At 53.4% G+C, this 22595-nt stretch overlaps 9 protein-coding genes across 9 annotated transcripts; 5 read left to right on the top strand and 4 right to left on the bottom strand.

Moving 5' to 3' along the window:
• Nucleotides 1–262: 262 nt before the first annotated feature.
• On the bottom strand, nucleotides 263–1490 carry vrtI-0 (Oxidoreductase vrtI; the record flags this gene model as incomplete). The annotated part of the gene is made up of 3 exons (XM_032021988.1): nucleotides 263–1015; nucleotides 1074–1140; nucleotides 1201–1490. 3 exons carry the CDS (start codon nucleotides 1488–1490, stop codon nucleotides 263–265), a joined length of 1110 nt encoding a protein of 369 aa, XP_031881097.1.
• A 1839-nt stretch (nucleotides 1491–3329) lies between these two features.
• PUT4-3 (Proline-specific permease) lies at nucleotides 3330–5112 on the bottom strand (the record flags this gene model as incomplete). The annotated part of the gene is made up of 6 exons (XM_032021987.1): nucleotides 3330–3502; nucleotides 3558–3716; nucleotides 3774–4204; nucleotides 4258–4762; nucleotides 4819–5032; nucleotides 5089–5112. 6 exons carry the CDS (start codon nucleotides 5110–5112, stop codon nucleotides 3330–3332), a joined length of 1506 nt encoding a protein of 501 aa, XP_031881094.1.
• A 675-nt stretch (nucleotides 5113–5787) lies between these two features.
• Nucleotides 5788–6121, top strand: CGGC5_v004539 (uncharacterized protein; the record flags this gene model as incomplete). The annotated part of the gene is made up of 2 exons (XM_032021986.2): nucleotides 5788–5878; nucleotides 5937–6121. The coding sequence occupies 2 exons, from the start codon at nucleotides 5788–5790 to the stop codon at nucleotides 6119–6121; spliced, it is 276 nt and encodes a 91-aa protein (XP_031881095.2).
• Nucleotides 6122–6227: 106 nt separating this feature from the next.
• Nucleotides 6228–8459, bottom strand: priB-1 (Protein priB; the record flags this gene model as incomplete). Its single annotated transcript, XM_032021984.1, has 8 exons — nucleotides 6228–6653; nucleotides 6706–6953; nucleotides 7009–7286; nucleotides 7342–7767; nucleotides 7818–7908; nucleotides 8005–8141; nucleotides 8211–8351; nucleotides 8419–8459. 8 exons carry the CDS (start codon nucleotides 8457–8459, stop codon nucleotides 6228–6230), a joined length of 1788 nt encoding a protein of 595 aa, XP_031881048.1.
• A 458-nt stretch (nucleotides 8460–8917) lies between these two features.
• Nucleotides 8918–10775, top strand: yhdN (Aldo-keto reductase YhdN; the record flags this gene model as incomplete). Its single annotated transcript, XM_032021983.1, has 5 exons — nucleotides 8918–9745; nucleotides 9800–9970; nucleotides 10029–10172; nucleotides 10227–10313; nucleotides 10377–10775. The coding sequence occupies 5 exons, from the start codon at nucleotides 8918–8920 to the stop codon at nucleotides 10773–10775; spliced, it is 1629 nt and encodes a 542-aa protein (XP_031881013.1).
• A 592-nt stretch (nucleotides 10776–11367) lies between these two features.
• cbg-1-0 (Beta-glucosidase) lies at nucleotides 11368–13975 on the top strand (the record flags this gene model as incomplete). Its single annotated transcript, XM_032021982.1, has 2 exons — nucleotides 11368–11529; nucleotides 11582–13975. 2 exons carry the CDS (start codon nucleotides 11368–11370, stop codon nucleotides 13973–13975), a joined length of 2556 nt encoding a protein of 851 aa, XP_031881049.1.
• Nucleotides 13976–15170: 1195 nt separating this feature from the next.
• CGGC5_v004535 (uncharacterized protein) lies at nucleotides 15171–17078 on the top strand (the record flags this gene model as incomplete). Its single annotated transcript, XM_032021981.1, has 1 exon — nucleotides 15171–17078. One exon carries the CDS (start codon nucleotides 15171–15173, stop codon nucleotides 17076–17078), a length of 1908 nt encoding a protein of 635 aa, XP_031881018.1.
• Nucleotides 17079–17878: 800 nt separating this feature from the next.
• On the top strand, nucleotides 17879–18839 carry CGGC5_v004534 (uncharacterized protein; the record flags this gene model as incomplete). Its single annotated transcript, XM_032021980.1, has 3 exons — nucleotides 17879–17913; nucleotides 17997–18257; nucleotides 18320–18839. The coding sequence occupies 3 exons, from the start codon at nucleotides 17879–17881 to the stop codon at nucleotides 18837–18839; spliced, it is 816 nt and encodes a 271-aa protein (XP_031881017.1).
• A 284-nt stretch (nucleotides 18840–19123) lies between these two features.
• Nucleotides 19124–19510, bottom strand: CGGC5_v004533 (uncharacterized protein; the record flags this gene model as incomplete). Its single annotated transcript, XM_032021979.2, has 3 exons — nucleotides 19124–19186; nucleotides 19250–19324; nucleotides 19391–19510. The coding sequence occupies 3 exons, from the start codon at nucleotides 19508–19510 to the stop codon at nucleotides 19124–19126; spliced, it is 258 nt and encodes an 85-aa protein (XP_031881016.2).
• Nucleotides 19511–22595: the final 3085 nt, after the last annotated feature.

Genomic DNA, 22595 nt, shown 5'->3' with positions numbered 1-22595 from the left:
GGGGCGCTTTGGTCAATCGTAAAGCAACGTCAACATCGATTGCTCTGTTCTTCCGGTACATCTCGGCCGTGTCCAAAACCATAGAAGAGTGTGGGGTCATTGGCGTCACGGTCGCATCATCTGGTAGCTTTGCTTCCAAGAAATCAATGATTGAACATGATGTTTTTACACAAACAATGTGCGTGTATTCATTTGACTATTTGTATTGTTTAAGGCCAAGAAAGGGTCCAGTTTCAATGCCCCTCATTTGTGAATGCTTTGCTTAGTGAGCCTCGACCAGGGCCTCCTTCACCAAGGGCTCCTTCTGGACGTCCTCAACCTTCGCCTTGGCCAGCTCAGGCTGGGAGTACGGGGTCCACTCCTCATCGGCAGACATGCCACCGTACAGCATAGACGGCGGGGCAAGAGCCTGGATATCAGGGGTTGCCTTGAACAGGAAGAACTTCTCGTCGTGCCACTGGCCAGCAGTGATGTAGCGGCCCTCGCTGTCCTTGAACATGGTGTCGTTCTCGGCACGGAGGAAGTAAGCAATGGAGTAGCGGTGCTCATCCGGGCGGAAGGGCACGACACGGTGGATGCAGGACATGAAGGTGTGGCCACTAGCAAAGCGCAGCGAGTCGCCGACGTTGATGATGGCGCAGCCGGGCTTGGGGGCGACGAAGCCGAACTCCTTGGTTCCGGGAGGGCGGATCTGCAGGCCCCACTCCTCGGCGAAGAGGAGGGTCAGGGAGGAGATATCGGTGTGCTTCTGGTGGCCGATCTCCTTGTCCTTGAGAGGGTCGGCCGGGACGTAGTGCATCATGGCCAGGGTGGAGGTGGAGGGGCGGTCGTTGCGGTGGGCGTTCTCGTAGCGGGAGGCGCCGGTGAGGCCCATCGCAGAGGAGAGACCGGAGAGGATCGCCTTGGTGACGATGTTGGAGCCGGAGATGGCATTGCGGAGGACGCGCTTGTCGGTGTCGTTCTTGAGGATGGCGGGGAACTTGGGGTCCTTGCGCTGGATCTCGTCTCTGGAGACCTTTGGGGTATGTAAGTGACTTGCGTAAGTGGCGGAGCGGGGATGATGCCGATCTCACCTTGAACATCTCATATCCGTCTCTGGTGTTGGGAAGACCGCCGGTGCGGGAGCCGACGCCCTCGTAGCTAATTGGCTTGTTAGTCTAACCATGGTTATCGTTTGCGGGTTGAGCATATGCGACTTACCCAAGGTGTGCGGTGACGAGGCCGAGCTCGTTCTTCTCCTCAATGGGGTGGTCGAAGTAGCGGTGCATCATCTTCAGCGTCTGGTGCTGGTCATCGAGGAATCTCTGGCCATCGAGGCTGTCGAGGTCCAGGTAGAAGAAGCCGGACTCGCGACAGCATCGGAGCAGGTTCTCGAGCTCAGCGGGCTCCTGGGAAAGGACTCGTCCGAAGTCGACGGTCTCCATGGGGTAGATGGGGACGCGCTTCCCCGCCCACTCGACGGTCTGCGGGACTTCGGTGGAGACACCCATAATGTATGTTGAGATAACCTTAAGAGGAGATGGAGTTGAAAGATGGGGATATTCCGTGGAGCGCTGGAGTCAGTGAGAACAGCTTTGAAGATGGACAAGAGCTCTTTCGCGTTCAAGCTCTTGTGAGAGCTCCCGACCCCTCCTTTTTATAAGCTCTCGCCCAAGAGGACTAGACCCTGGATACGAGAGCTCTTGCATAGGCGCGCTACTGGCACAGCATTTGCCCCTCACGATCAGCCAACGCTGCCACGGCGTAAACATACCCGCCCACATCTCATCATGTCTTATCCTCCTTCCACATTGTTGTAGATTAATACTGTCTCCATAGAGTGAGACCTACACTAGAGTTTCATGCAGTCGTGCGGGGTCTCGGTCCAATCGGCACCTGTCCCCATATCACATGTGTGGCTGCGCCGGCCAGACTAACGCTGAAAACAATAGGCCATGACAGCTTCCTCGCAGCTTGGAGGAGCTCTCTTGGCCATTTCCAGAGAGGAACAGAGCTCCTTCGGCGCCTACTCCGTATCAAAAGTGGGAACTCGACCAAATAGCTTGCCCTGTAGGCGATGGCAACTTCGCGCCGCGACCGCGCATCTTTTGGCTCCGTTTCGTGTCTCACTATACTCAATCGGATACGATCCGTCGCATGCAGGGCGTAGGATTGCACCATTTTTCTTGGCTCTTATCACTTCCACAAAAAGCCGCATCGTGGTCTCAGCCAGCCCCAAAAAGAGCGAAGAAGAAACTATCGTCCCTATTGCAATATCCAAGTTTAGCCAGATACGTGTATCCAGACAGTTGGCCTGGGCAAAGTCCAACCCCCCGCTCTCGGCAGATTACTTACGTGCTTTGAATGGTAGAAGGCGACGCGAGTTGCGATCCCACCTTGTTGGCCTTTTATCCGACACTAATACCGCCAAGCCCGGCAGATGCCCATCTTGAGATATAATTGCTTATTCATTGGACCAGATCACAGGCAAGGAACGCACGATGTCTCAATTCAGTGAGCTCTCGGATCTTCTTGGCAACCGGGGAAGACAATTGATCTCTCTTGAAGGAGACAACGAAACAGAGAAGTGAGGATAGAGAAGTCATCATCATCGCACAGTCGTGAGCCACGTTGTCACAGACCAAAGTCAATCTTGCAGCCCCCCAACTGGAAGCACAGGCAGAGATCCCGATGCTGACAGCCAGCCCTCCGAGCTGTCGCCACGCGACGACCCGGGAGCACCCGCCTAAGGACCCCTGGCTAGGATCTGACACTAGTGGTTGGCCATCATTTCATGTTGCTCTGGCGATGCGGGGTACACGCAGGTGGGCGGCGTCCGCGGGTGAGGCCAGCCCGCCGGGCGAAAAGTACCCTCTTACGTACATGAGATGGAGATGGTCAATAATCGGAGGAAAGGTCCCGTTCCAAAGGTCCCCACGCGCTAAGTGAGACGAACACCTCGTGGAACTGAGACTGGTTCAGACGGCAATGTCTGAGAACACGCGGCGACAGTTCCTTGGGTCCGGACACGTCAATGAAATCAACGTCAGACCATACGGGTTCACGATCAAGCGACTTAAGCGACAATTAAGCCGAGTTGGCGAGTGCATTGCCAGATTTCAAGGCGCATGTTTCATCAGTCTTGGCCCCTTGCCGATGTTGTACGCAATTCTTCAAAATGGCTATTTTCTGGCCGATCGAGCTGTCCAAGGAGGAAACTGGAAGATCCTCCAATCACGTAGGCAAGGGCTTATCACGAGACGTTGCAGAGGGAGACTTGGCATACATGAAGCAAGGCAACTGATGAAACCTTATCTTAATTCCGCTGACTCTCAACTGCTGAAGAATGTCTAAACGGAGTGAATGAGTTTGCGAAATGACGACTTAAGTCCGGTTTCCCTCGTGTCAAATACTTCCGACTCCGCTTTCTCTTGTCGGATCGATGCAAACTCCGTCTCGAAATCCATTTGGGAAGGTGAGATGACCCGAGACTTGAGGTAAAACTTAAAGAACACGTACAACGCTGCACACTGATTAGCTCGCTGACAAATAACAGTAGGCAATGGGAAACGTTTTACCAGCAAAGATGAAGACGTTCAGATAACAGGTCAGAAATCCGGAGGCCGTGAAATTTCCGGTGGTGAAGACGTCAAAGCCGGAGAAGAAGACAACCAGAACAACAACAACTAGCGTGACCCATGACACGTAAGGCTGGCCAGGGCTTCGATAGGGGAGATCTGCGATCGGAACGTCAGCGAATGGTCTCGGAGATTGATGCGGTACTGGGGTCTTACCTTTCCGAGAATATCCTTGCGCCTTCAGTCCTGCATAGAATCGGAGGTAGGTGACCTCGATTACAATCCAGCCAATAAGACCAGCGACTGTTGTGATGTTCACGAACCAACCAAACACAACGGATGTGTTGTTTCCAACATTCAGGTACACAAGCGGAAATAAGACGCATGTCAAAGCCACAGCGACATAGGGCGTTCCAAACCGGTTGCAGCGTTGGAGGATCCTGGGGGCATGACCGTCGCAGCTGAGGCCATAAAGGGTTCTAGAGGCAATGAAGACGCAGGCTGATCCACTGCTGATTGCAGATGTGCAGACGACAGCGTTGATGATCGATGGCAAGACAGACACGCCAGAGCGAGTGAAGGCGATGACGAATGGGGATTGTTGAGCTGTGCCAGTTGAGACGCTCAGAGCAGGGTCGTTGGATGGACTACAATTCAGTCAGCTTCAAGATTGCGAATGAGGCTCAACAAAGCAACTTACACAATCATCCCAACAATGAGAATGCTGAGAACATAGAAGACAAAGACTCGAAAGAAGGTCTTTCTAGTCGCAGCAGGAATAATCTTCCTCGGATGGCGAGTCTCAGAGCCAGAAATAGCCACAACTTGGATGTTGCCGTAGCTGAAGGCAGCAGATAGCAACACTTTCCAGAAAGCCAGGAAGCCTCCAGCTGAGCCAGGAACAATATAGCTGTTGAAGGCTCCGGGGTCTTGCCAGTAACGGAAACCAAGACGCTCATGATTGGGCCCGCCGCCGAGGTTGATCACTAGTCCGCCGATGATGAGGCCAATGATGGTCATTATCTTGAGAGAAGCAAACACAACTTCAGTTTCGCCATAAAGCCTGACCCCGGCAAAGTTCACGACGATGATGAAAAAGAGAAAGACAGTAATCCAAACAGCTGGGTTGACTGAGGTGTTCCAGAATTGAACAAGAGTTGCCGCCGCACTGATCTCAGCCGGCACCGAAATTGCCATGGTGTACCCTAATCCCGAAGCATCAGTTAGGCTATTCTCAAGTCTGCAGAACTCTACAACTCACAAAAGTTCCATCCGGTCGCAGCGCCCAGAGCTGGCTCTACAAACTTCGTCGCATGTCGGATAAAGCCGCCAGTCGCCGGCATGAAAGATGTGATCTCGCCCGTGGTGTAGGAAACGCCTGCCGTAACGAATCCCATTACAATATAGGCTAGCAGTGCACCTGCGGGTCCTGCAGTTGCAATCACCGAGCCTGAGCTGAGGAATAGACCAGTTCCCTTGCGTTAAATGTCAGGAAAATAGCCAAAGCTTTGACAGAACACCAACAACTCACGATCATTCCTGCAATCGCAATCATATTGATATGCCGGGAGCTCAAGTCGCGCTTAATCCCGCCCTCTGCGTCTGTCACAGACACATTCTGCCCACCGTCCACGTCTGGCACCGGGGCCGTGTCTGACGCTGCATCATACTTCTCTTTCCCCTCCATTGCATACGAGGTGATTCCGAAGCCACAGACTTTGAATTTTGGGGCTCACTATGAGCTGAGTTGTGTTTCGCTCGAATGCACAGCATGCACTGTTAACCATGCGACCCGGCAGCGGGTCAGGCGTGGTTAGCCATGTTATATCCGCAGTTGTGTCTTTGACCCTGAGTTAAACAACCGGCATGGCGTTGCTACCGGGCCAGGGGACTGCTGCATTGGGGATCACCGGACGAACTTATCTGCTAGTATCCACGGCCTATCAAGATAGTCGGGGGTTTACCGACTTTTAGGACGCCGGTGCGGGGCTCGATTGGTCTTTTAGAACGCCGGCCGACACCGCGGGGCACGATTTGCAGGGACTTGCCATCGGCAAATTGGCCCCTTAGATAAGACGACGCGCTGAGAGTTGTTGTTGAATGCTTTGTTAGCTAGCTTTTTGTTGAATCTCGCCAAAAGCAAGCAATGACATCTGAATCAGCGGCACCCGATGAGTTCCAACTCTTTGACCTTCGGGTCGAAGTTGTTTGTCCGCCAGGCAAGCGAATCATGTGTGGGGCAAAGGAGGGCGACCATTTCACCCTGAAAGGCGAGATGTTGTATCTGCCTCCGGACCAAGGAATCAGCATATACAGCTTAGGTAAGTCTAGTTTGCAGAGAATGGGGGATGGTAGTGCAGTGAATAATGATGGGTACAGCATCCGTACTGCCACTTCTCGCGGCCAAGCAAAGAGTCACCCACAAACATGACTGGATGACCAGCGACGCCTTGATTGCTTGCCCTGATCCTTGTTGCCCCTCTCAGCTAAAGATCATCCGAGAGGGAATCCGAACTTTCCGTCATTCCGAGACAACAGCTGTGCCCTTGACGGGCAATTCATGAAGTTAAAGGAGGCTTCAAGCTTGTAGGGGAGACAACGAATGGTGAAATAGACATGTAGTCAACCAGCGGTTTTTTTTAAAAATTCAACTGAGCTTATCAGCTATTTTCATCCAAAGAAAACCCCATCTTGGGCACTGAATCCAGCTTCTGCGATGAGACTCGCCCAAGTAGCTTCTTCTGCAGACTCGAAAGTCAGCCCTGTCCCAGCAATGTTTGCGCCCCTTATCGGTGCAATGAAACTGGCTGTCTCGCTAAAATCCCATCGCGAGTCGTCACAGTTTGGCTGCGTGCTTGATATCGTGAAACGTTCGCCTGCTTGAACCGCAGTACTCTGATCTTGTCCCCTGCCATGGACGTATGAACTTTCTTTCGGAAATCTGGTAGTGATGTTGTCGAGAAACTTGGCTTGTAATGCACAACTCGAACCTGGCGGGGCAGCCTGCTGAGAGAACACCACGGCTGCGCCAGAAATGGCGCTTCTAATGGCAGGTTCAATTTGACGGGTTACTGACTCAGGCGCAGACATCAAGAGCTGCGTGTCTCGTTGTTAGCATCGTGCCTCGTCGCATGAGCTATGATAGTACCTTGATTAGGAAAGCGGCGCTGTACGCTGTCATCACATGAACCGAATCTTGGGCAAAATACAGCCAAGATGAATGACGGCATATGAGATGCAGCATTTCCAAGGCGCTCGAGTAGCTGACCCATAGCGCTTCCATGCGGTGTGAGGATCCTTCATCCGGCTGGTCTAGAGTCTCTTGCAGGGGTAACGAGAAGAGCTGTAGCCGGAGATGGGTCCCGTAGAATTGGATCAAGAAAGGATGACAGCTGTCTGTGTGGAAATGTTAGCGGCACTCAAGCCCTGGAGTTATTGTGGCCCATCTTACCTTGATCGGCCAGCTTTAGCCATCTTCCCTCCCATTCTTCTATTCTCCCGTTGATGATGGCGAGAAGGGACTCGAGCGTATGGAGCTGGCCTGCACGAGCCCTATTTGATCTCGAACCCAGTAAGCGAAAGACTTCTGAACTAAGAAGTCGCAGGGTAACTAAAGCACCGAGGAGACGATCATTTGAGATAGCCGTAGGGTCTTTGCACCACGCCTCCACAGACTCAATGAACCCACTCCTCTCAATCATCCACGGCTTTCCAGTTTGTAGACTCATGCTGGTAGAAGTTGGTCAGTTGTCGCATTGTCCACCGCTCTAGCTAGCACACTCACCTCCGGTCATATACGAACAGGACAAGCCATGTTCTCTCAATATTTCTCGCTTCCCGAATTTCGTGATCAGTCCCGATATCGGAAGTTTTGAGGCTATACGGGGCAAGCCGGTGCCAGCCCAACTCCATTCCCATTCTGATGATGTATCCCAAGTACATCCACGCACGCGTATCTTCGGGGTCTTTCCAGTAAGTCATCATCATGATTGCTTGAGCCGTCTCGATCGACTTCGAGCCTCTACGAAAACTGTCGGCAAGCATATCCTCTGCATGATCCCGGAGCTTCTTGTTGAGAGCAGGATTGAAAGCCTTGGCTGCCGCGGCAAGTATGACAGTCAGAAGAAAAGCAGATTTCTTCCTCACGCGACTGAAACTGTGTAGATGCGGATCTAGCTGGCTGATATATGGGTTAAGAGTGACCATGAAACTGTATGTATTGTCAGTGAGAGGTTTCACAGGTCTAAATGGAGCCACTACTTCTCAAACAGGGACGAAGCGATGGACAGATTGACCAAGCCAAGTTGGATAGGATCATCAGAAGGAATTGCCGGATCGTCTTCTCTAGTCTCTGGTATTGTTATATCCGACGCGTTCAAGATGCTTCCCAGACAAAACCCCCTTCTTGTAGTTTGACTCTTGAATATACCGGCTGGTTGGAGCGTACCGTTATCCCAGTCGGGACTTTTTTGAACTGCTGTCGCTGCAGTAGAGTCATCATACGGTTGTTCAGTTGAACTCGTCTGTTCAGGTGGAGGGGTACTGGCGAGGTGCCTCGATGAGGCGCTGTGTCTCTTCGCAATCCTGTAACCCCATATTGAGCGTCAACTACATGATTTGGTGTGGTGTGACTGTTCGAACGACGCAACGCACCGTGTTCCGGGCTTCCTTCCTCGGCGATGATCCTGAAAAACGCAATTAAGCGACTTGCGCGAACAACGCGCACATATTGTCCCATTCTCCTCAACAACACATCGCATCTTAACAGTTCTGCACGGCAAGCACGCCTTCACACTTGAATTGGCCATCAACTCATCAGCATTTGCGCATTGACGCATTGTGTCATACCCGAGAAGCTTACACGGACTTTGGGCCCCGCGGCGCCTCACTGAGGGCCTCCATAGTCTCTTTCCGGCCGGGCAACGTCGATTGATTGGATTGAGCTGTGCGGTCCACGACCTGGCGATAGTTGCCGCCGTCGGTGTCTTATTGATCAGATGAAGCCCGGTCCAATTTCGGAAAACCCCACCCGCGGTATCTCGTCGGCTGTTCAACACAGGGTCCCCGCGGTCATGTCTCATGATAACTTATCGGCGCTACTCCCAAAACGTCCCCTCCGCTTCCCCGCTTCCCACTGGCTCCCTGCCAACTCCGATAACAAGCTCTCGCCGGCATTCCACAGGCCGGTTTGAACGCCGGCGACGGGAGTCCTTAACGACATTGGCTTATTCCCGCGCTGTGACGACAACACTTGCATCTGAGTCGAGATTGTGTTTGTACGACGCCATTTGGCAATATCGTGACGCCGGGCACTGCATCGACTATCGTATCGTTTCCTTGGACAAACTTTGACCGTCGATATGGCAGCAGGCTCAGGGGCCCGCAGGGTCAAGACGGCCCATGTCAACATGATGACCGACAGCATCATTACGAATATGACGCCTGAGGGAATGCGGGTTATCATGCGCTCATTGTTGGCTTCTCATCCAGAAATTACGTCCACATTCGAAACAGAGACCAGAAGCTACATTCAAGACGTGGCACTTCCGAAAATCCAGGCTCAGTCTAGAGGTCTGGATACGTCGTCATTGAAAGCGACTCAGAAGACAATTCGGTGCATGATGGGATGCGGCCTCAGTCACGAGAGCATCACCCTCATGGGCAACTTGACTATGCAGGGTGTCGATCTACTCCTCAGCCAAGGGACGAGCACGGAAGAGTTTCTAGCATCCATCGACGGAGATGTTGTGCAGCTGATAACTGCGATAGAAAAGACCCTGCTCTCAGCTGGGCGCTCTAAACTTCTGGACGAGGAGCGGAAACTCCTGGACAGCCTGCACCAAGCCCTGCTTGACTGTAAGGCAACCACAAACGAGAAAGGTCTCGATTATCCTTACACACGGGCATTGACGGCGACTTGCATCCTCCTGGAAGTCCCGATCCCAGCCTTCGATGACATCAACACGCCAGACAACAACCTGCAGGTCGCTCCTCCCGAAGCCAAGGAGACCTTCGAGATGAACGGGCGCGGACTCCCCAGAATCTTCTCGGGTCTCTGGCAAATGTCGAGCCCATCGTGGGGTTCAGCACCAACTTCCAAAATCATTGCCCAGTTCTCCCAATACGTCAGCTCTGGATTGGTTGCTTTCGACATGGCCGATCACTACGGCGATGCGGAAATCGTCTTTGTGAGTTGACTCGAGAGTCTTTGATCAAATCGAAAAGCTGAACATTATTTCCAGGGACGTTTCAACTCTTCGTATCCTGTTAAGGGGGCGACATTCGCCGGCACCAAGTACTGCGTGTTCAACCCCATGACCGTCACTCGTGAGGCTGTTAAGGCCAACGTATCCGAGAGATGCAGGCGACTGCAGACGGACAGGATTGACTTGCTGCAATTCCACTGGCAATTCGTGAGTCTAAACCCGTTATGAGCATGTTATCGAAGTCCAACGCCTGACCAATACACAGTACGAGGACCCTCAATACATCGAGGCATTGCAGTTCTTGGCGGAAGATCCACGAGTTGGTACTTTGGGTCTTTGCAACTTTGATACGCACCACATGGGGAATATTCTTTCTCATAATATCAAGATTCATTCAAATCAGGTCCAGGTAATGAAGCCCAATCTCCAGTCAACGATGTTTAGTGAGCTAATGTGCTCTTAGTTCTCCCTTATTGATTCCAGACCAGTCGTGCGTATGGCCGAGGTGTGTGAGAAGCACAATGTAAAGCTTCTCACATACGGGACTTTGGTGAGTCTTACTGGGATAAGTACATCACTCTTCACCAAATGGGCGCTAATTGTCCAATTACAGTGTGGCGGTTTCCTTGCCGAGAAGTGGCTTGGTAAAGACGAACCTGATCTTTACGCCGAGACGATCACCCCAAGCCAACGCAAGTACTACGCCATGATCAAAAGCTGGGGTGGATGGGAGCTATTCCAAGAGCTTCTGCGCACGTTGGAATTGGTGAGCTCCAAGCACGGTGTGAGTCTATCTACGGTCGCGATTCGCTGGGTACTGGACTTCCCCTACGTCGGCGCCGTCATTGTGGGTGCTCGTATGGGTATTAGTGAGCATGCGGACGAGAACACGGCTGCGCTCGGCTGGTCTCTGGATGAAGATGATCGAACCTCGATTGAACAGATTTTGAAGAGAAGCAAGAGGATGGAGATGTTTGAGGACATGGGCGACTGCGGTGGAGAATATCGCTAGACTCTGTAGCCCAAGCCTGAGCAGCGTAGCCTGGACAGCTTTGACTAATTAACTTCATTTTACCCCCGTCTTCTATTTGAGATACTGGATGATAGCACTCAATCTTTGGCTATGGAAACCCCAATCTTGCCGATGATGTTCCCGAGGCCGTAGCACTGGTGAAACCGATTTGAGAAAGCCAGGATCCCCATGCGAGCAACGCATCAACTCCGTTCCCCGGGGACGCGGACTGCAAATCGCATTTAGCCGGAGTCCTATCTTCCATGTCTATCAGTGGAGTTGACGTCCGATATGCTCATGGCGATGCCGAATGTTAGGATTGCAATGGCCGGTCTTCTACGATAGTGACAGCTGCAACTAAGAGGCCGGCGCGGGGACCAACCCGCACACCGCCCCTCAATCCTGGTCCGAAGGATCACGAGGTCAAACAGGGTCAAATTAAACAACGTATGGATGATAGCAGGCACCATATATGCAATGCAAACCTCATGCAGGAGTCGGAATTCGAGTCCATGGAGCCACCTTTGGTCCACCCCCAGATTGTCAAGTTACTGGCGTTCTGCGAATATCTGCGCGGTTCACAGACGACATCATGAGGGCCTCGTCAACGCTATTACTCGCCTCATGGGCGTCAACTTCTCTGGCTGTGCAGCCATGGCTGGACAAGACACTCCCATTTGAAGAGCGTCTTGAGTTATTCATCGCGCAGCTCAATGACACTCAGAAGCATGCCATGGTCCAAGGCGACACGGAGGTAAGCCTACATCATCCGCTGTCTTCTCCTCATGATACTGACAACATCAAAGCTTACCGACAATGGAACTGGCGTCAACGCTTGCATCGGCCACATTCAAGGCAACTCGACCCTCGGCATCCCGGACATCTGCATGGGCGATGGCCCGGCAGGAGTCGGCAACTCTCTCAACAACGTCACGGCCTTCCCAGCCCCTGTCATGGCCGCATCGTCGTGGAGCACCTCCATCCAGTACGACTACGGCCAGGCTCTCGCACAAGAGCACATGGGCAAAGGACGCAACATCGTCCTCGCCCCGACGATCAACATCCTCCGCTCTCCGCTGTGGGCTCGCGCGGCCGAGACCCTCTCCGAGGACCCCTGGTTGACTGCTCGTTTGGCCGTTGCGGTGACGCAGGGCATCCAGAGCCAGGGGGCGCTGGCCTGTCCGAAGCATTTTGCGGCGTACAACCAGGATACCAACCGGTTCGGCCTGGGCCCTGAATGGGTCACGGTGAACGCGGTCGTCGACGAGCGGACGATGCACGAGCTGTATCTGCCTGCTTTCAAGGCGAGTGTGCAAGAGGCGGACGCGGCTTGTGTGATGTGTTCGTACAACCGACTGAACGGCGACTTCACCTGCGAGAATGATTGGCTTCTCAACACCACGCTGCGCCAGGAATGGGGCTTTGAAGGCTTCGTGGTCGCGGACTGGTATTTTTCGACGAGGAGTACGGTCCCTGCCGTCATGGCCGGGTTGGATATCTCCATGCCTGGTGGGGATTTGACGGACAGTTATGGCTTCCCTGCATACTATGGAGATCTGCTTGTGCAAGCTGTCAACAACGGATCTGTTCCGAGAGAGCGCATTGATGATATGGTCAAGAGGCTCTGGAGGTACATGTTCAAATTGGGACAGGTTGACAACCCCGTCAATGGCGACTCGACGGCTCATGTTCGCACACAAGAGCACCTGGACCTTGCACAGAAAATGGTGGAAGAGGGTGCAGTGCTTCTCAAGAACGAGGACAGCACATTGCCTCTATCACCTGAGAAGTACACCAAGATTGCTGTCTTTGGCATCGGTGCGACGACCGAAAACCAAGTCTCTGAGAACCACGGAGGTTTTGTCATTGATTCCACCATGGTTGTTCAAGCACCATTCGATGCACTATCTCGACGTGGGAGTGCGGAGAACATCACGGTCAAGTACTCAGAAGCGTATCCCGGCACGGGGCAGTTTCCCACCATACCGTCATCAATGTTCAAGGACGGCGGCGTGAACGCGACCTACTACAAAACAACCGACTTCACGGGGCCTGTGAGTGCGACCGAGTTCATCTCCAACATCACCATTGCGAGCTATCCCTCGCAGCTGTGGCAGGCATACCCAGATGTCTTCTCCGTCATTTATGAGGGAACCTTCCTCCCTAACACGACCGGCACCCACCACTTTTCCATGTACGGCCAGGGAACTGCCCTTCTTTACTTGGATGAAGTCCTCGTCGCGAACATGTCGTATGCCAATTTCGGCAACTTCGTTCAAGGCACGGCGGATCTCAAGGCCGGAACCGAAGTCAAGCTCACGTTGAAATACGACATGGGCTACTCGCTCTCGACCGGGGGATACGGAATCACTCTTGGCGTGGACGTTGGAAACCAGACAAGAGACTCAGATGCCGACAAGCTTGCTCAATGGGCTGATATCAGCATTATCTTTGCCTCCGATCGGTTGTCCGAGGGCGCTGACAGTGGGCTTGGTATGACGCTTCCAGGTGACCAAGACACGCTCATCAGCCGGCTTGCTGGAAAGTCGAAAAAGACGGTTGTCGTTCTGAACACCAACTCTGCTATTCTCATGCCTTGGATCGAGGATGTGGAGGCGGTGATGGACATCTGGTACCCCGGTCAGCAAGTCGGCCTGGCTCTGGAGCGTCTCCTCTTCGGCGATATTAGCCCCAGCGGAAAGCTGCCGATGACATTTCCAGCCAAGCTGAACGACACCATCCAGATCAACACTGCCATCGATGTTCCTTACGCTGAGGGGCTGTACGTCGGTTACAAGGCCTTCGACAAGAGTGGTGTCGAGCCCCTTTTCCCGTTTGGACACGGCTTGACATACTCCAACTTCAGCCTGAGCGGTCTCAAGATTTCTAGCAATGAGAGCACCGTCATCTCTACAGTCACATTGACCAACGAAGGTTCGATGGACGCACAAGAGGTTGTGCAGCTGTATGTTGGATATCCTGACGAGGCAAAGGAGCCGCCCAAGCTGTTGAAGGCTTTCGCCAAGGTGGAGGTCCCAGCTGGCAGCAGTAAAGATGTGGAATTGGTTGTTTCCAAGAATGATCTGAAGATCTGGGACCAGAAAATACGCGGCGAAAGGTTCGTGGAGGGCCTGTATCACTTTATGGTAGGCTTCTCTGCAGGGGATGTCAAACTGGAAGAAACGTTGCAATTAGAGTAGGCCCTGAGAGAGTAGTCCTTTGTTTGAATTGAAGAGTTTGGAGTTGTACAACGAACGATATCTTTTGCAATTCTGTTTTCTTTGATATCATCTTTGGCTCCTTGTCAGATTTTTGTTGGCTGTGGAAGTCTAAAAGGCCCTGTCCAATTTTATATGTTTTCAATTTCATGCCTACAGCTCTAATGTGATGAGTATCTCGACTTCTATACTCAACTCATTAGCTGGCAGACTCAGCTCCAATTCTCACTTTACGTGAACACTAACTCTTCTTCTGATGCAGGTCTCAGCTTTGATCCATGAATACAGGAGTCTGATTGACTTAGTCTTGGATGCATAAGTATCCATGGGTGGCTTTGTACCTCGCACATCCAACTTGTTCACATCCTTTTGCCGGCTTATTTTGCGCCTCCTTGCTGCTGGTCCCAAGTGACCATGCGTAGCACGCACATCCCTTTCTGCCATGTGATCAACTGAACGCTGAGTCGTCAAGCGGACCCATACCTCATCACCACCAAGCCGCACCAGCATGCAACCATCACCAGCCGCACGGGATGAACCCTAGGACCCGCGTCACCACCCACGCCCACGCCCAGGATACTGATATTCAATATTCAGAGTTTTCATGCAGCAAGGTGAAACCTCCAGCTGAATTCAGAAGGAAGTGGTAAAATCTCTTCCAGTTGTGGCTTCCTAACATCGACGCATCTCACCTTGCTTCTCACCTTGCCTCGCCTCAGGTCTTGGCAGCCCCTGAAAACGAACTCAACATAGCTCAGCCTGGCCCTTCGAGTCTTCATCTGCCTGACTTCCCTCCTGAGATTCCTCGGAAAAGTTTTAATACGCTTCCTGGCGATCTTTCCGCTTTCACAGCCAAAAAGAAGCGAATATTGTGTTGTGGTGGTGCCGCCCTGCGTCCCTCAAACCACCCCCCTCAGCCCCGATTCACCTTCACCTTTCACCTTTCATCTTTCCCAAGGCCACACAGCAAAAATTTCTCCTCCTCCCACACCACTCTCAATTTTCTTCCACACCAAGCTCAGGGCCTCGCGTCTCCTTGGAAGGAAATTTTCATCCCAATCACGCCTCTACTTGCTGCGATTCGCGCTCTTTGCGTCTCTTCTCCTTGGGGATCTCCTCCTCTCGTTGCTTCCTCCAAGTCAATTCACTCCAAGCATCACCATTCCCCAATCTCGCGATGCGCAAAGCTCTCGCTCCCATCGCGGTTCTGGCCGCCCAAGCCGGTGCAGTCGTGATCCCCGTCGACGTCGCCAGTGCTTCCCACCAGGCCCCCGTCGCCGCCAGCGAGATCACGTTCAAGGCATCCAATGGCTCTGACGTGATCCTCAACATCGGCAAGGGCTTCGCCATGGTCGAGGACATGCGCAACAAGTCTTCCCCGGCCCTTGCCAAGCACATCAAGATCGAGCCCGCCAAGGGCTACGCCGAGCTCTGCACCATCCGCGCCACCAAGAGAGCCGGCGCCGGCATGCCTCGTCGCGACGACTGCCAGGCTCTCCACGACTACGTCAAGGCCCACAACGCCCTGGTCTACTTCGAGGACCACGACGCCGACCTTGCTCGCTGGGCCGAGGTTTTCTGGGTCGGAACCTGTGCCTTCCGCAGCCAGACCTTCAACCGCGACGTCGTCTTCAGCAACGCCGATGTCACGCGCTTCCTCGAGAGCGCGCTCAACCGCCGCGCCTGGACTGTCGATGGCCGCCTCTCCGCCTCTAGTGAAGCTGACTGCGCCGTTGTCGACGGCGAGCTTGGCTGGGCTCCCATGTTCTGGCGTCTCCAGGAGCGCGCCGCCACCGAGTCCCTGGCCGGCGACAACGCCCTCGACATTCGTGACGCCAAGGCCCTGGGCCCTCTCGTCGTCAAGACGGCCGACATGATCCCCAAGGACACGTCCGCCTACATCATGAACGACAGAATCCCCATCGACACCAACCTGGGCGCCCTCGCCAACGTCACGGCCAGCAACAGCACCCTCGCCAACGTCACGGCCAGCAACAGCACCCTCGCCAACACCACGGCCAGCGACACCACCCTCGCCAAGCGCTTCCTGCTCACCACCGGCGGCGACATGGAGGGCCCCTACTGCAAGCCCACCTGGCTGACATCCTCCTGGTCCGAGTCCAACATCCCCCGCAAGGTCGACTGCGAGCGCCTCGCCAAGTTCGTCCAGAACAATAGTGCCCGCGTCAAGTTTAAGGACCGTGACGTTGGCTACTGGGCCAAATTCGCCGCCCACGGCACCTGCGGCATCATGTTCAAGACCACCAAGCCCGGCATCGTCGTCACCAACAGAGACATGCTCCGCTTCGTGGACAACGTCATCCGCTGGGAGGAGTGCAACACCGATGATGGCGGCGTCACCGGCAAGATGGGCGTCTGGTGCATTCTCGACGGAAGCAGGCCCATCCACAACGGCGAGTTCAGCCTCTTCTGGCGCAACCCCAACCTTCCCTCCGGCGAGCTCGACCGCCGCGACATTGACATCGACGCCGAGACCTTCAAGACCCCCGACTACAGCAACATCAAGCTCGTCGAGGCCAACGCCACCGAGCCCAAGGCCCCTACCGACGACCCCGCCCACGTCACCTGGGTCGACGTCGCCGTCCTTGACAAAAACGGCAACAACGCCACCTTCCAGGTCAACGGCAATGTCCGGTCCGAGGTCAAGACGCTCGGCGGCAAATCCGAGCAGGTCATCACGCCCCTCGGCCCCTCGAAGCGCTGCAACGGCAAGACGATCTGGATGGGCGGCGCGCACAAGGACTCGGCGCTCATCGAGGACTGCAAGACGCTCATGATCTACATCCGCGAGCACCGCAAGTTCTGGATGTTCAACGCGGACGAGGTGCGCGCCGCGCGCGACGGCGACCTGACCCCGATCATCAAGTACCAGACGTGCCACTTCGCCTACGGCCCGCGCTACTTCAGCGTCATCGGCAACATGGACATTGAGCGTCTGCTCGAGGGCGCCATCGAGCACCTCGACAACACCCACGGTCGCATGCGCGGCTGGGGCAACATCGGCTGCGACCTCGAGGAGCAGTTCGGCAACAAGGCCCACGGCGCCTGGCAGATCTACCCCTAGAGAGATTCGGTTCTTTCTTTCGGATGGGTTTGCCGGATAGTTCTTCCGGTCAGGTTCTAGAGTGGTATCAGTGGTTTGAGACAAGGACTTTTGAGGTTTTTGAGACGGACGGGCAGAGAGAGATTCAGACTTGCAGAGATGATTAATTGTATCAGTGGCTTCGCGAGGTGGTCATAGGGCAGATTATGCAGCAGTCTTTAATAGGTAGCCCGATAATGCGTACGGCTTATGCAACGCAACATTTCTCTCGTGTTGACTTGACTCGTGATGATGTTTTTTTGGTGTTTTCTTCCAAGATCGCTTCAAAGCCTGTCCCCCTGCTCAGCCGAAGCGGGGCAGTCGCGATCTCGACCATCCAAGGTCTCGATGCACCTGCCTTATTATTGTCAGATAAACACCATCAAAGTCGCGATGATTTCCGCTTGTATCTGGCCAATTTCGATCACGTTGGAGAAAATGCGAGCTTCGAGAGAGGCAAACGACCCACCGATCACCGGTTCCCCGACTTCTTGGCGGAGTTGCTCTGATTCGCCCGCCCACGTGGCGGAATGAAGGAATCCTACAGGATCAACCACCATCACGAGAATATTTTGCCCCGCGACAGGCAGCCAACTTTGGATCTTTGTTTGTCTATTGCGTCCAGGCTATCCTCTGTTGCAGTGCGATTGCCGTTTCTGAGCTCGTTGGACAAGCCATCGACCGCCGCTAGTGTCATTCAACCGCCGTCGGTCGCATCGCCAAACCCGTGCTCGACCCAAGCAACCGCTTTTTGACCTGCAACCGCGAGGAATTGCGAAGCCATGGTGCCAAATATTCTCCCAAACTGGGCCAGGATGTGAGTCACGCATTCCGTTGACCGCTCGTCGCAACATCGAGACCTCCCACTTTGCACCCAGGACGAATGCTGACTTCTCCCAGAGCCTTGAGCATCGCAACCATCGCGTCGTACCTTCCCCAGTACCACCGCATCCTCGAACAGGGCCACTGCGACGGTCTGTCATTGTACTACGTCCTCTTCAACCTCATCAGCGCCACGGAGCAGCTCACCCTTGGCTTCTTTCTCAACGTCAACGACACGGGCAGACTTCGGGGCGACGCCTTTGTCAACGACCCCGCAACAGCAGGCGACTGGCTCAATTTCGTCCAGCTCGTCGTTGTCTGGCTGTGCTCCCTTGTTCTGTAAGCAGACCACTAAGAATCCCTTACTTCTTGGAGACGTCGGGTGGCTAACATGTGGGCAGACTGCTTCTAAGCCTTCGTTACTCAGCATCAAACGCCAGACGTCAAGCCACGAGGCACAGCGTCGGCGCCATCTACGTGGTTTTCATCCTGATTTCCCTCGTCCCGGCCATCTTCGACGCCATCTTCCCGGACTCGCGCTCCGAACCGAGGAACTGGGGTCGCGACCTCTTTATCATGGGGCATTACCTCATCCTGCTCCCCGTGTCGAGCATACTAGTCCTCGCTTCTGCCATCCCGCAAGCTCGAGAGATACAGCGCCAGTCAAGCCCTGGGGCTATCAGTGTACCAGGCTTCGCCACGCATACCGTTGTCTTCGCGGCATTGGCAATCTCGTGGATGGTCCGCGTCAGGTATCCTCCGTACTCGCCCTCCTATGACGGATGGTACCGTCTGGTTGGGTGGCCAGTGGTCAACAGCGGTCTGTTTTCTATCGTCCAGGGCATGCTTCTGTGGACTACTCAAATGAGATCAGCACCAAACCATAGGGATACGGAGACGCAACCTTTGCTGTCAGGATAGAATCGTGATGCCAACAAGAGCACTTGGGCGAGAATGGGAGTAGGAGGTGTTTTTTGTTGTATTCAGCTACTAATTATCGATACTCGACATCATTACTCGGCCTCAAAGCACTTTCCCCTTGTTCAGCCAGTTCCCTTCCATCCTGCGTTCGGTACGGAAGCCTTTTGTTTCTAAGATGCCAGCCACGTTGTCGTGCCTTCCCACGAACCTCTCCATGCATTCCAATATTCTTGCCAAGGCCCCATGTAGACGGCCAGCCAGGTCTGATGGGAGATTCTGGTCGCTCACCAGCAATGCGCCTGGTGACGAACACGTGCCTCTCTGCAGCGCGCACCATCTTTTGAACACTAGTGATTTCGCAAGTCAGGATAGGGAATCTCGCAAGGAAGTGGTTCGAAGGGTCCACATACCGGTTTCCTGCAGTCGATTCTGCGCTCTCCGTGCTTCTGGTTGAGTACACACTGGTTCGGGCCTTTGAGGCATTTCTGGCAGTCGGTGTCAGCGGTCACTTCGGCTGTGTGTGTGTCAAGGCGGCTGAGGGTATCACTTACGCCGTAGTGCTTGTTTCCACCAATGCCGGCAGCCATCGCTGCGTCGGTGTCGGTGACGGCAGCCGCGTTAGCGCCCAGGCCGAGGAGGATGGTGGCGGCGATGAGAGTAGGGAACTTCATTTTTCGTTGGCGTTGAGACGATGTTGTGTGGTTTGGGCTGTCAAAAGATTGCGTGGAGTGCCGGGACAGATGCCTACTTGAATGTAATGTTGTTTGGTTGGAGTTGTCAAAAGATGGAGTGAGGTGCCGGGACGGACGGCTACTTAAATGTTCTCTGGTTGGCAGTCAACGTCATATTTCGCACCTGCTGCTGTCGGTCTTGCCCTCCTCGTCTTTCACTAACAAACTGATGAAATCTCTAGATAAGCAAGAGCATCTAGCCCGAGAGGCAGGAGCATATACCTGCACCTGCTCCAGCAAGCACCAGACGTAGCGCTGGAATGGCAGTAGTACTTGCCATTGACAGAGGATGCAGCCTACGTAAGGCAAGTATCTGCCTACCTTAGTACCTTAACTTACCGAGATGCCTTCATGCCTCCATGTGGAAAGTACAGTGCCAGGCAGGCAGGTCGTGAATGAGGAGGTTTGAGGAAGTCGCAGGTGACATGAAGTTGCCACGACAAAGGCTGACACCAGGATGACACTGTTCTCAAGGTTGACTTCGGCCATAAGCGCCCCTTACTCATCTTAATAATTCACATGGAATTCACATGGAATCCCATCTTCTCGCTTTCACTCCGACGGTGTGCAAAGTTCCGGGACAAAAAGGTCATGTCCGGGCGTCATTGATGTGGACCTGACGGTTCACGACATCAAATCAGGCACAATATAAATGTGGACTTGTAAAAAATGGAAAAGGCCACCATTTTGGCAATATCTACATGGTGCTTCTGCTATCACCTAACAACGTCTCCGGCCTGTAAGCCTTGGTGATAGTTCAGTCACACAACTCGGGTGAAGCCCTTTCATACACAAATCGCTAACAGCTACGACATGTATGCGAGCGTCGCATGGAGACGAATTCTCGGTATAGAGCTATTAACTTCGCGATGTTCACTTCTCTTCTTAGTCTTTCGGTGACTACGTATCGAAGTTTTCTGCGAACGACCTCGCAGCTTGTGGCCCTTCAGAATATTGCAACTATCCGTCGTCGATATCAATATCTCACCTCGCTAGTCCAGTCTCGTGTCGATCAGTGTCTCTTACTCGTCTTTCTGCACCTCTTTCCCATAACACAGACGCGTTTCGAAGAATTCCATCAACGCTGATGTAAGGAGATAGATCGCTCCCATCCGTATGTTCCAACCCGGAATTTTGTGATCTTTAGCGTCTTGCCATGAAAGCTAGCCACCTTGCGCCAAGGAAATATGCGTAATCGGTAACTGAAGGTCCCGCCAGCCTGCCACGAAAGATGAGCACTGTTCTCATTCACCGTGTAAAGGAGGCGGCCAGCGTTGTCCAGGTGCGGGCGATTGGCTCCGAAACACCAAAGTTCGAGCCGTCGCAGTTGTGGCATTCTCTGGGCGACCTCTGCCATATAATCCAGTTCAGCTTGGGCATTGTACGCAAAGTCTCTCAGCCGTGTTGATGTCACGGAGAGGGACTTGAGGTTCGGCCACCGTGGAAAATTACCACCCAAGATATTTTCAACGGGATCCGAAAATTGGAGGGTCTCCAAGTTCTGGCTGACTTTGACAATTGACGAAGAACACGGATAGAACCAATCGTATCTTCGATCATATGGGTCATAGCCGCTCGAGGCCATGTTTCTCACAGTAAGCGACTTCAACCCCTAAGTTAAAAAATTGAATTCCTCCTCGAACATCGACGGGTTCCTGATTTCGCGCCTATCAGATCCGTACTCGATATCCCACAAATCTGTCGACATTGTCGAGCAAATCATCGCCGGGAGTCCTCTAAGCGAGCAGCAACGACATCTATCGACGATGTATTCCAGGTGTCGAATGAACCGCACGCAGTCGATGGTCTTCCCCTGCAGATCTGCGAGCTTGCTTCCGTGGTGTATCAGGTGATGGCCGCATGATCGCTTCTCGTGGATCTCAAGATGGACATATACTTGGTCGCGTCTCCAGCCACGTATCGCGTTGAAGGTGCCGTCGATGACATCCGCAAAGGCAGCGCCGAGTTGCATTTGGCGCCTCGGGCCATCCGTGACGATGGTGAAACTTGACGGATCAAGTCTATGACAATGCTCAGCTTTTTGAGGTCCTGTATCCTTGGACCGCGGATGATGTCGGCGAGTGTTGATGGAGTCGTTTTGCCTGACAAAATGTTGGCGGTTGTCACGTAAAGCGTGACTTCCTCGAATAGAATAGGCTCGATACGGTGTTGCCATGGTCGACAGAACGTGGTGTATGGGGCTAAGCGTTCAGGTTTCAGGGCAAGGAGATATTCCAGGATTTGGAGTCTCAACTCACTGGGAAGCAATCCCCACATTTTGACGATTTGGTGATGATCTCCGAAGCGGAAAGAGTCTGGTTCTTTGGTGGGACTATTTTTGTTATAGTAGAGGTTGACAGCTTTTTGCTTTTCCTAGCAACAGCAAATTTCTACAATCCAAATCATGGATGGCCGTCTGCACGGACATACCGTGACCTCTCACACTGCCTAGGTAAGGTACGCAGACATTTCTACAACCTTGACGGATGTTGCCAAAGGCCATCTTTGCCGGTATTGCCAACTAAGGTGCGCAAGAAGCTGACGGCAGGATAGCTAACTAACAATGTCATGAGAAGGCCTGCAAGGGCATTGCTAAACTCAGGCGCGTCAAGATACAAATCCACAATCAAGACAGTGTCGCCGTATGCTATGCATCTATTTTTACGCATGAAGATCAACGGCTTCAGGCTTTGTCAAATATGCTATTGATATTTCCGCCGCCTCTGTCGACAAGTTGTGTCTCCTGGCAACCTTTGGAGATGATGGTCTCCAAAGAAGCCGCTTTTGGGTTCCTCCTGATGGAAGTGGAACTTGAAGGGGGCCCGTATTCTGCAACTCATGTAACATGGCATTTGCAGTTTGAGAGGCATGACGTCGACGGATGCCATTTTCTGATCGGGATCTGTCGCGGACGAAAGGTTTGTGAGGATTCTTGTTTAGACCAATGTTCCACCAGTTGCCTCCCCGCTTAGCTTCCGTTAGGTGCAACATCCGATACTTTTCAGGATGTATCAGTTCTTCATGT

Source organism: Colletotrichum fructicola (genome assembly GCF_000319635.2).
Source record: "Colletotrichum fructicola Nara gc5 chromosome Unknown KSG_Nara_v1_contig02, whole genome shotgun sequence".
NCBI classification, from domain to species: Eukaryota; Fungi; Ascomycota; class Sordariomycetes; order Glomerellales; family Glomerellaceae; genus Colletotrichum; species Colletotrichum fructicola.
Note: the sequence above shows the minus strand (reverse complement) of the source record. Positions and strands in the feature narration are given on the sequence as shown.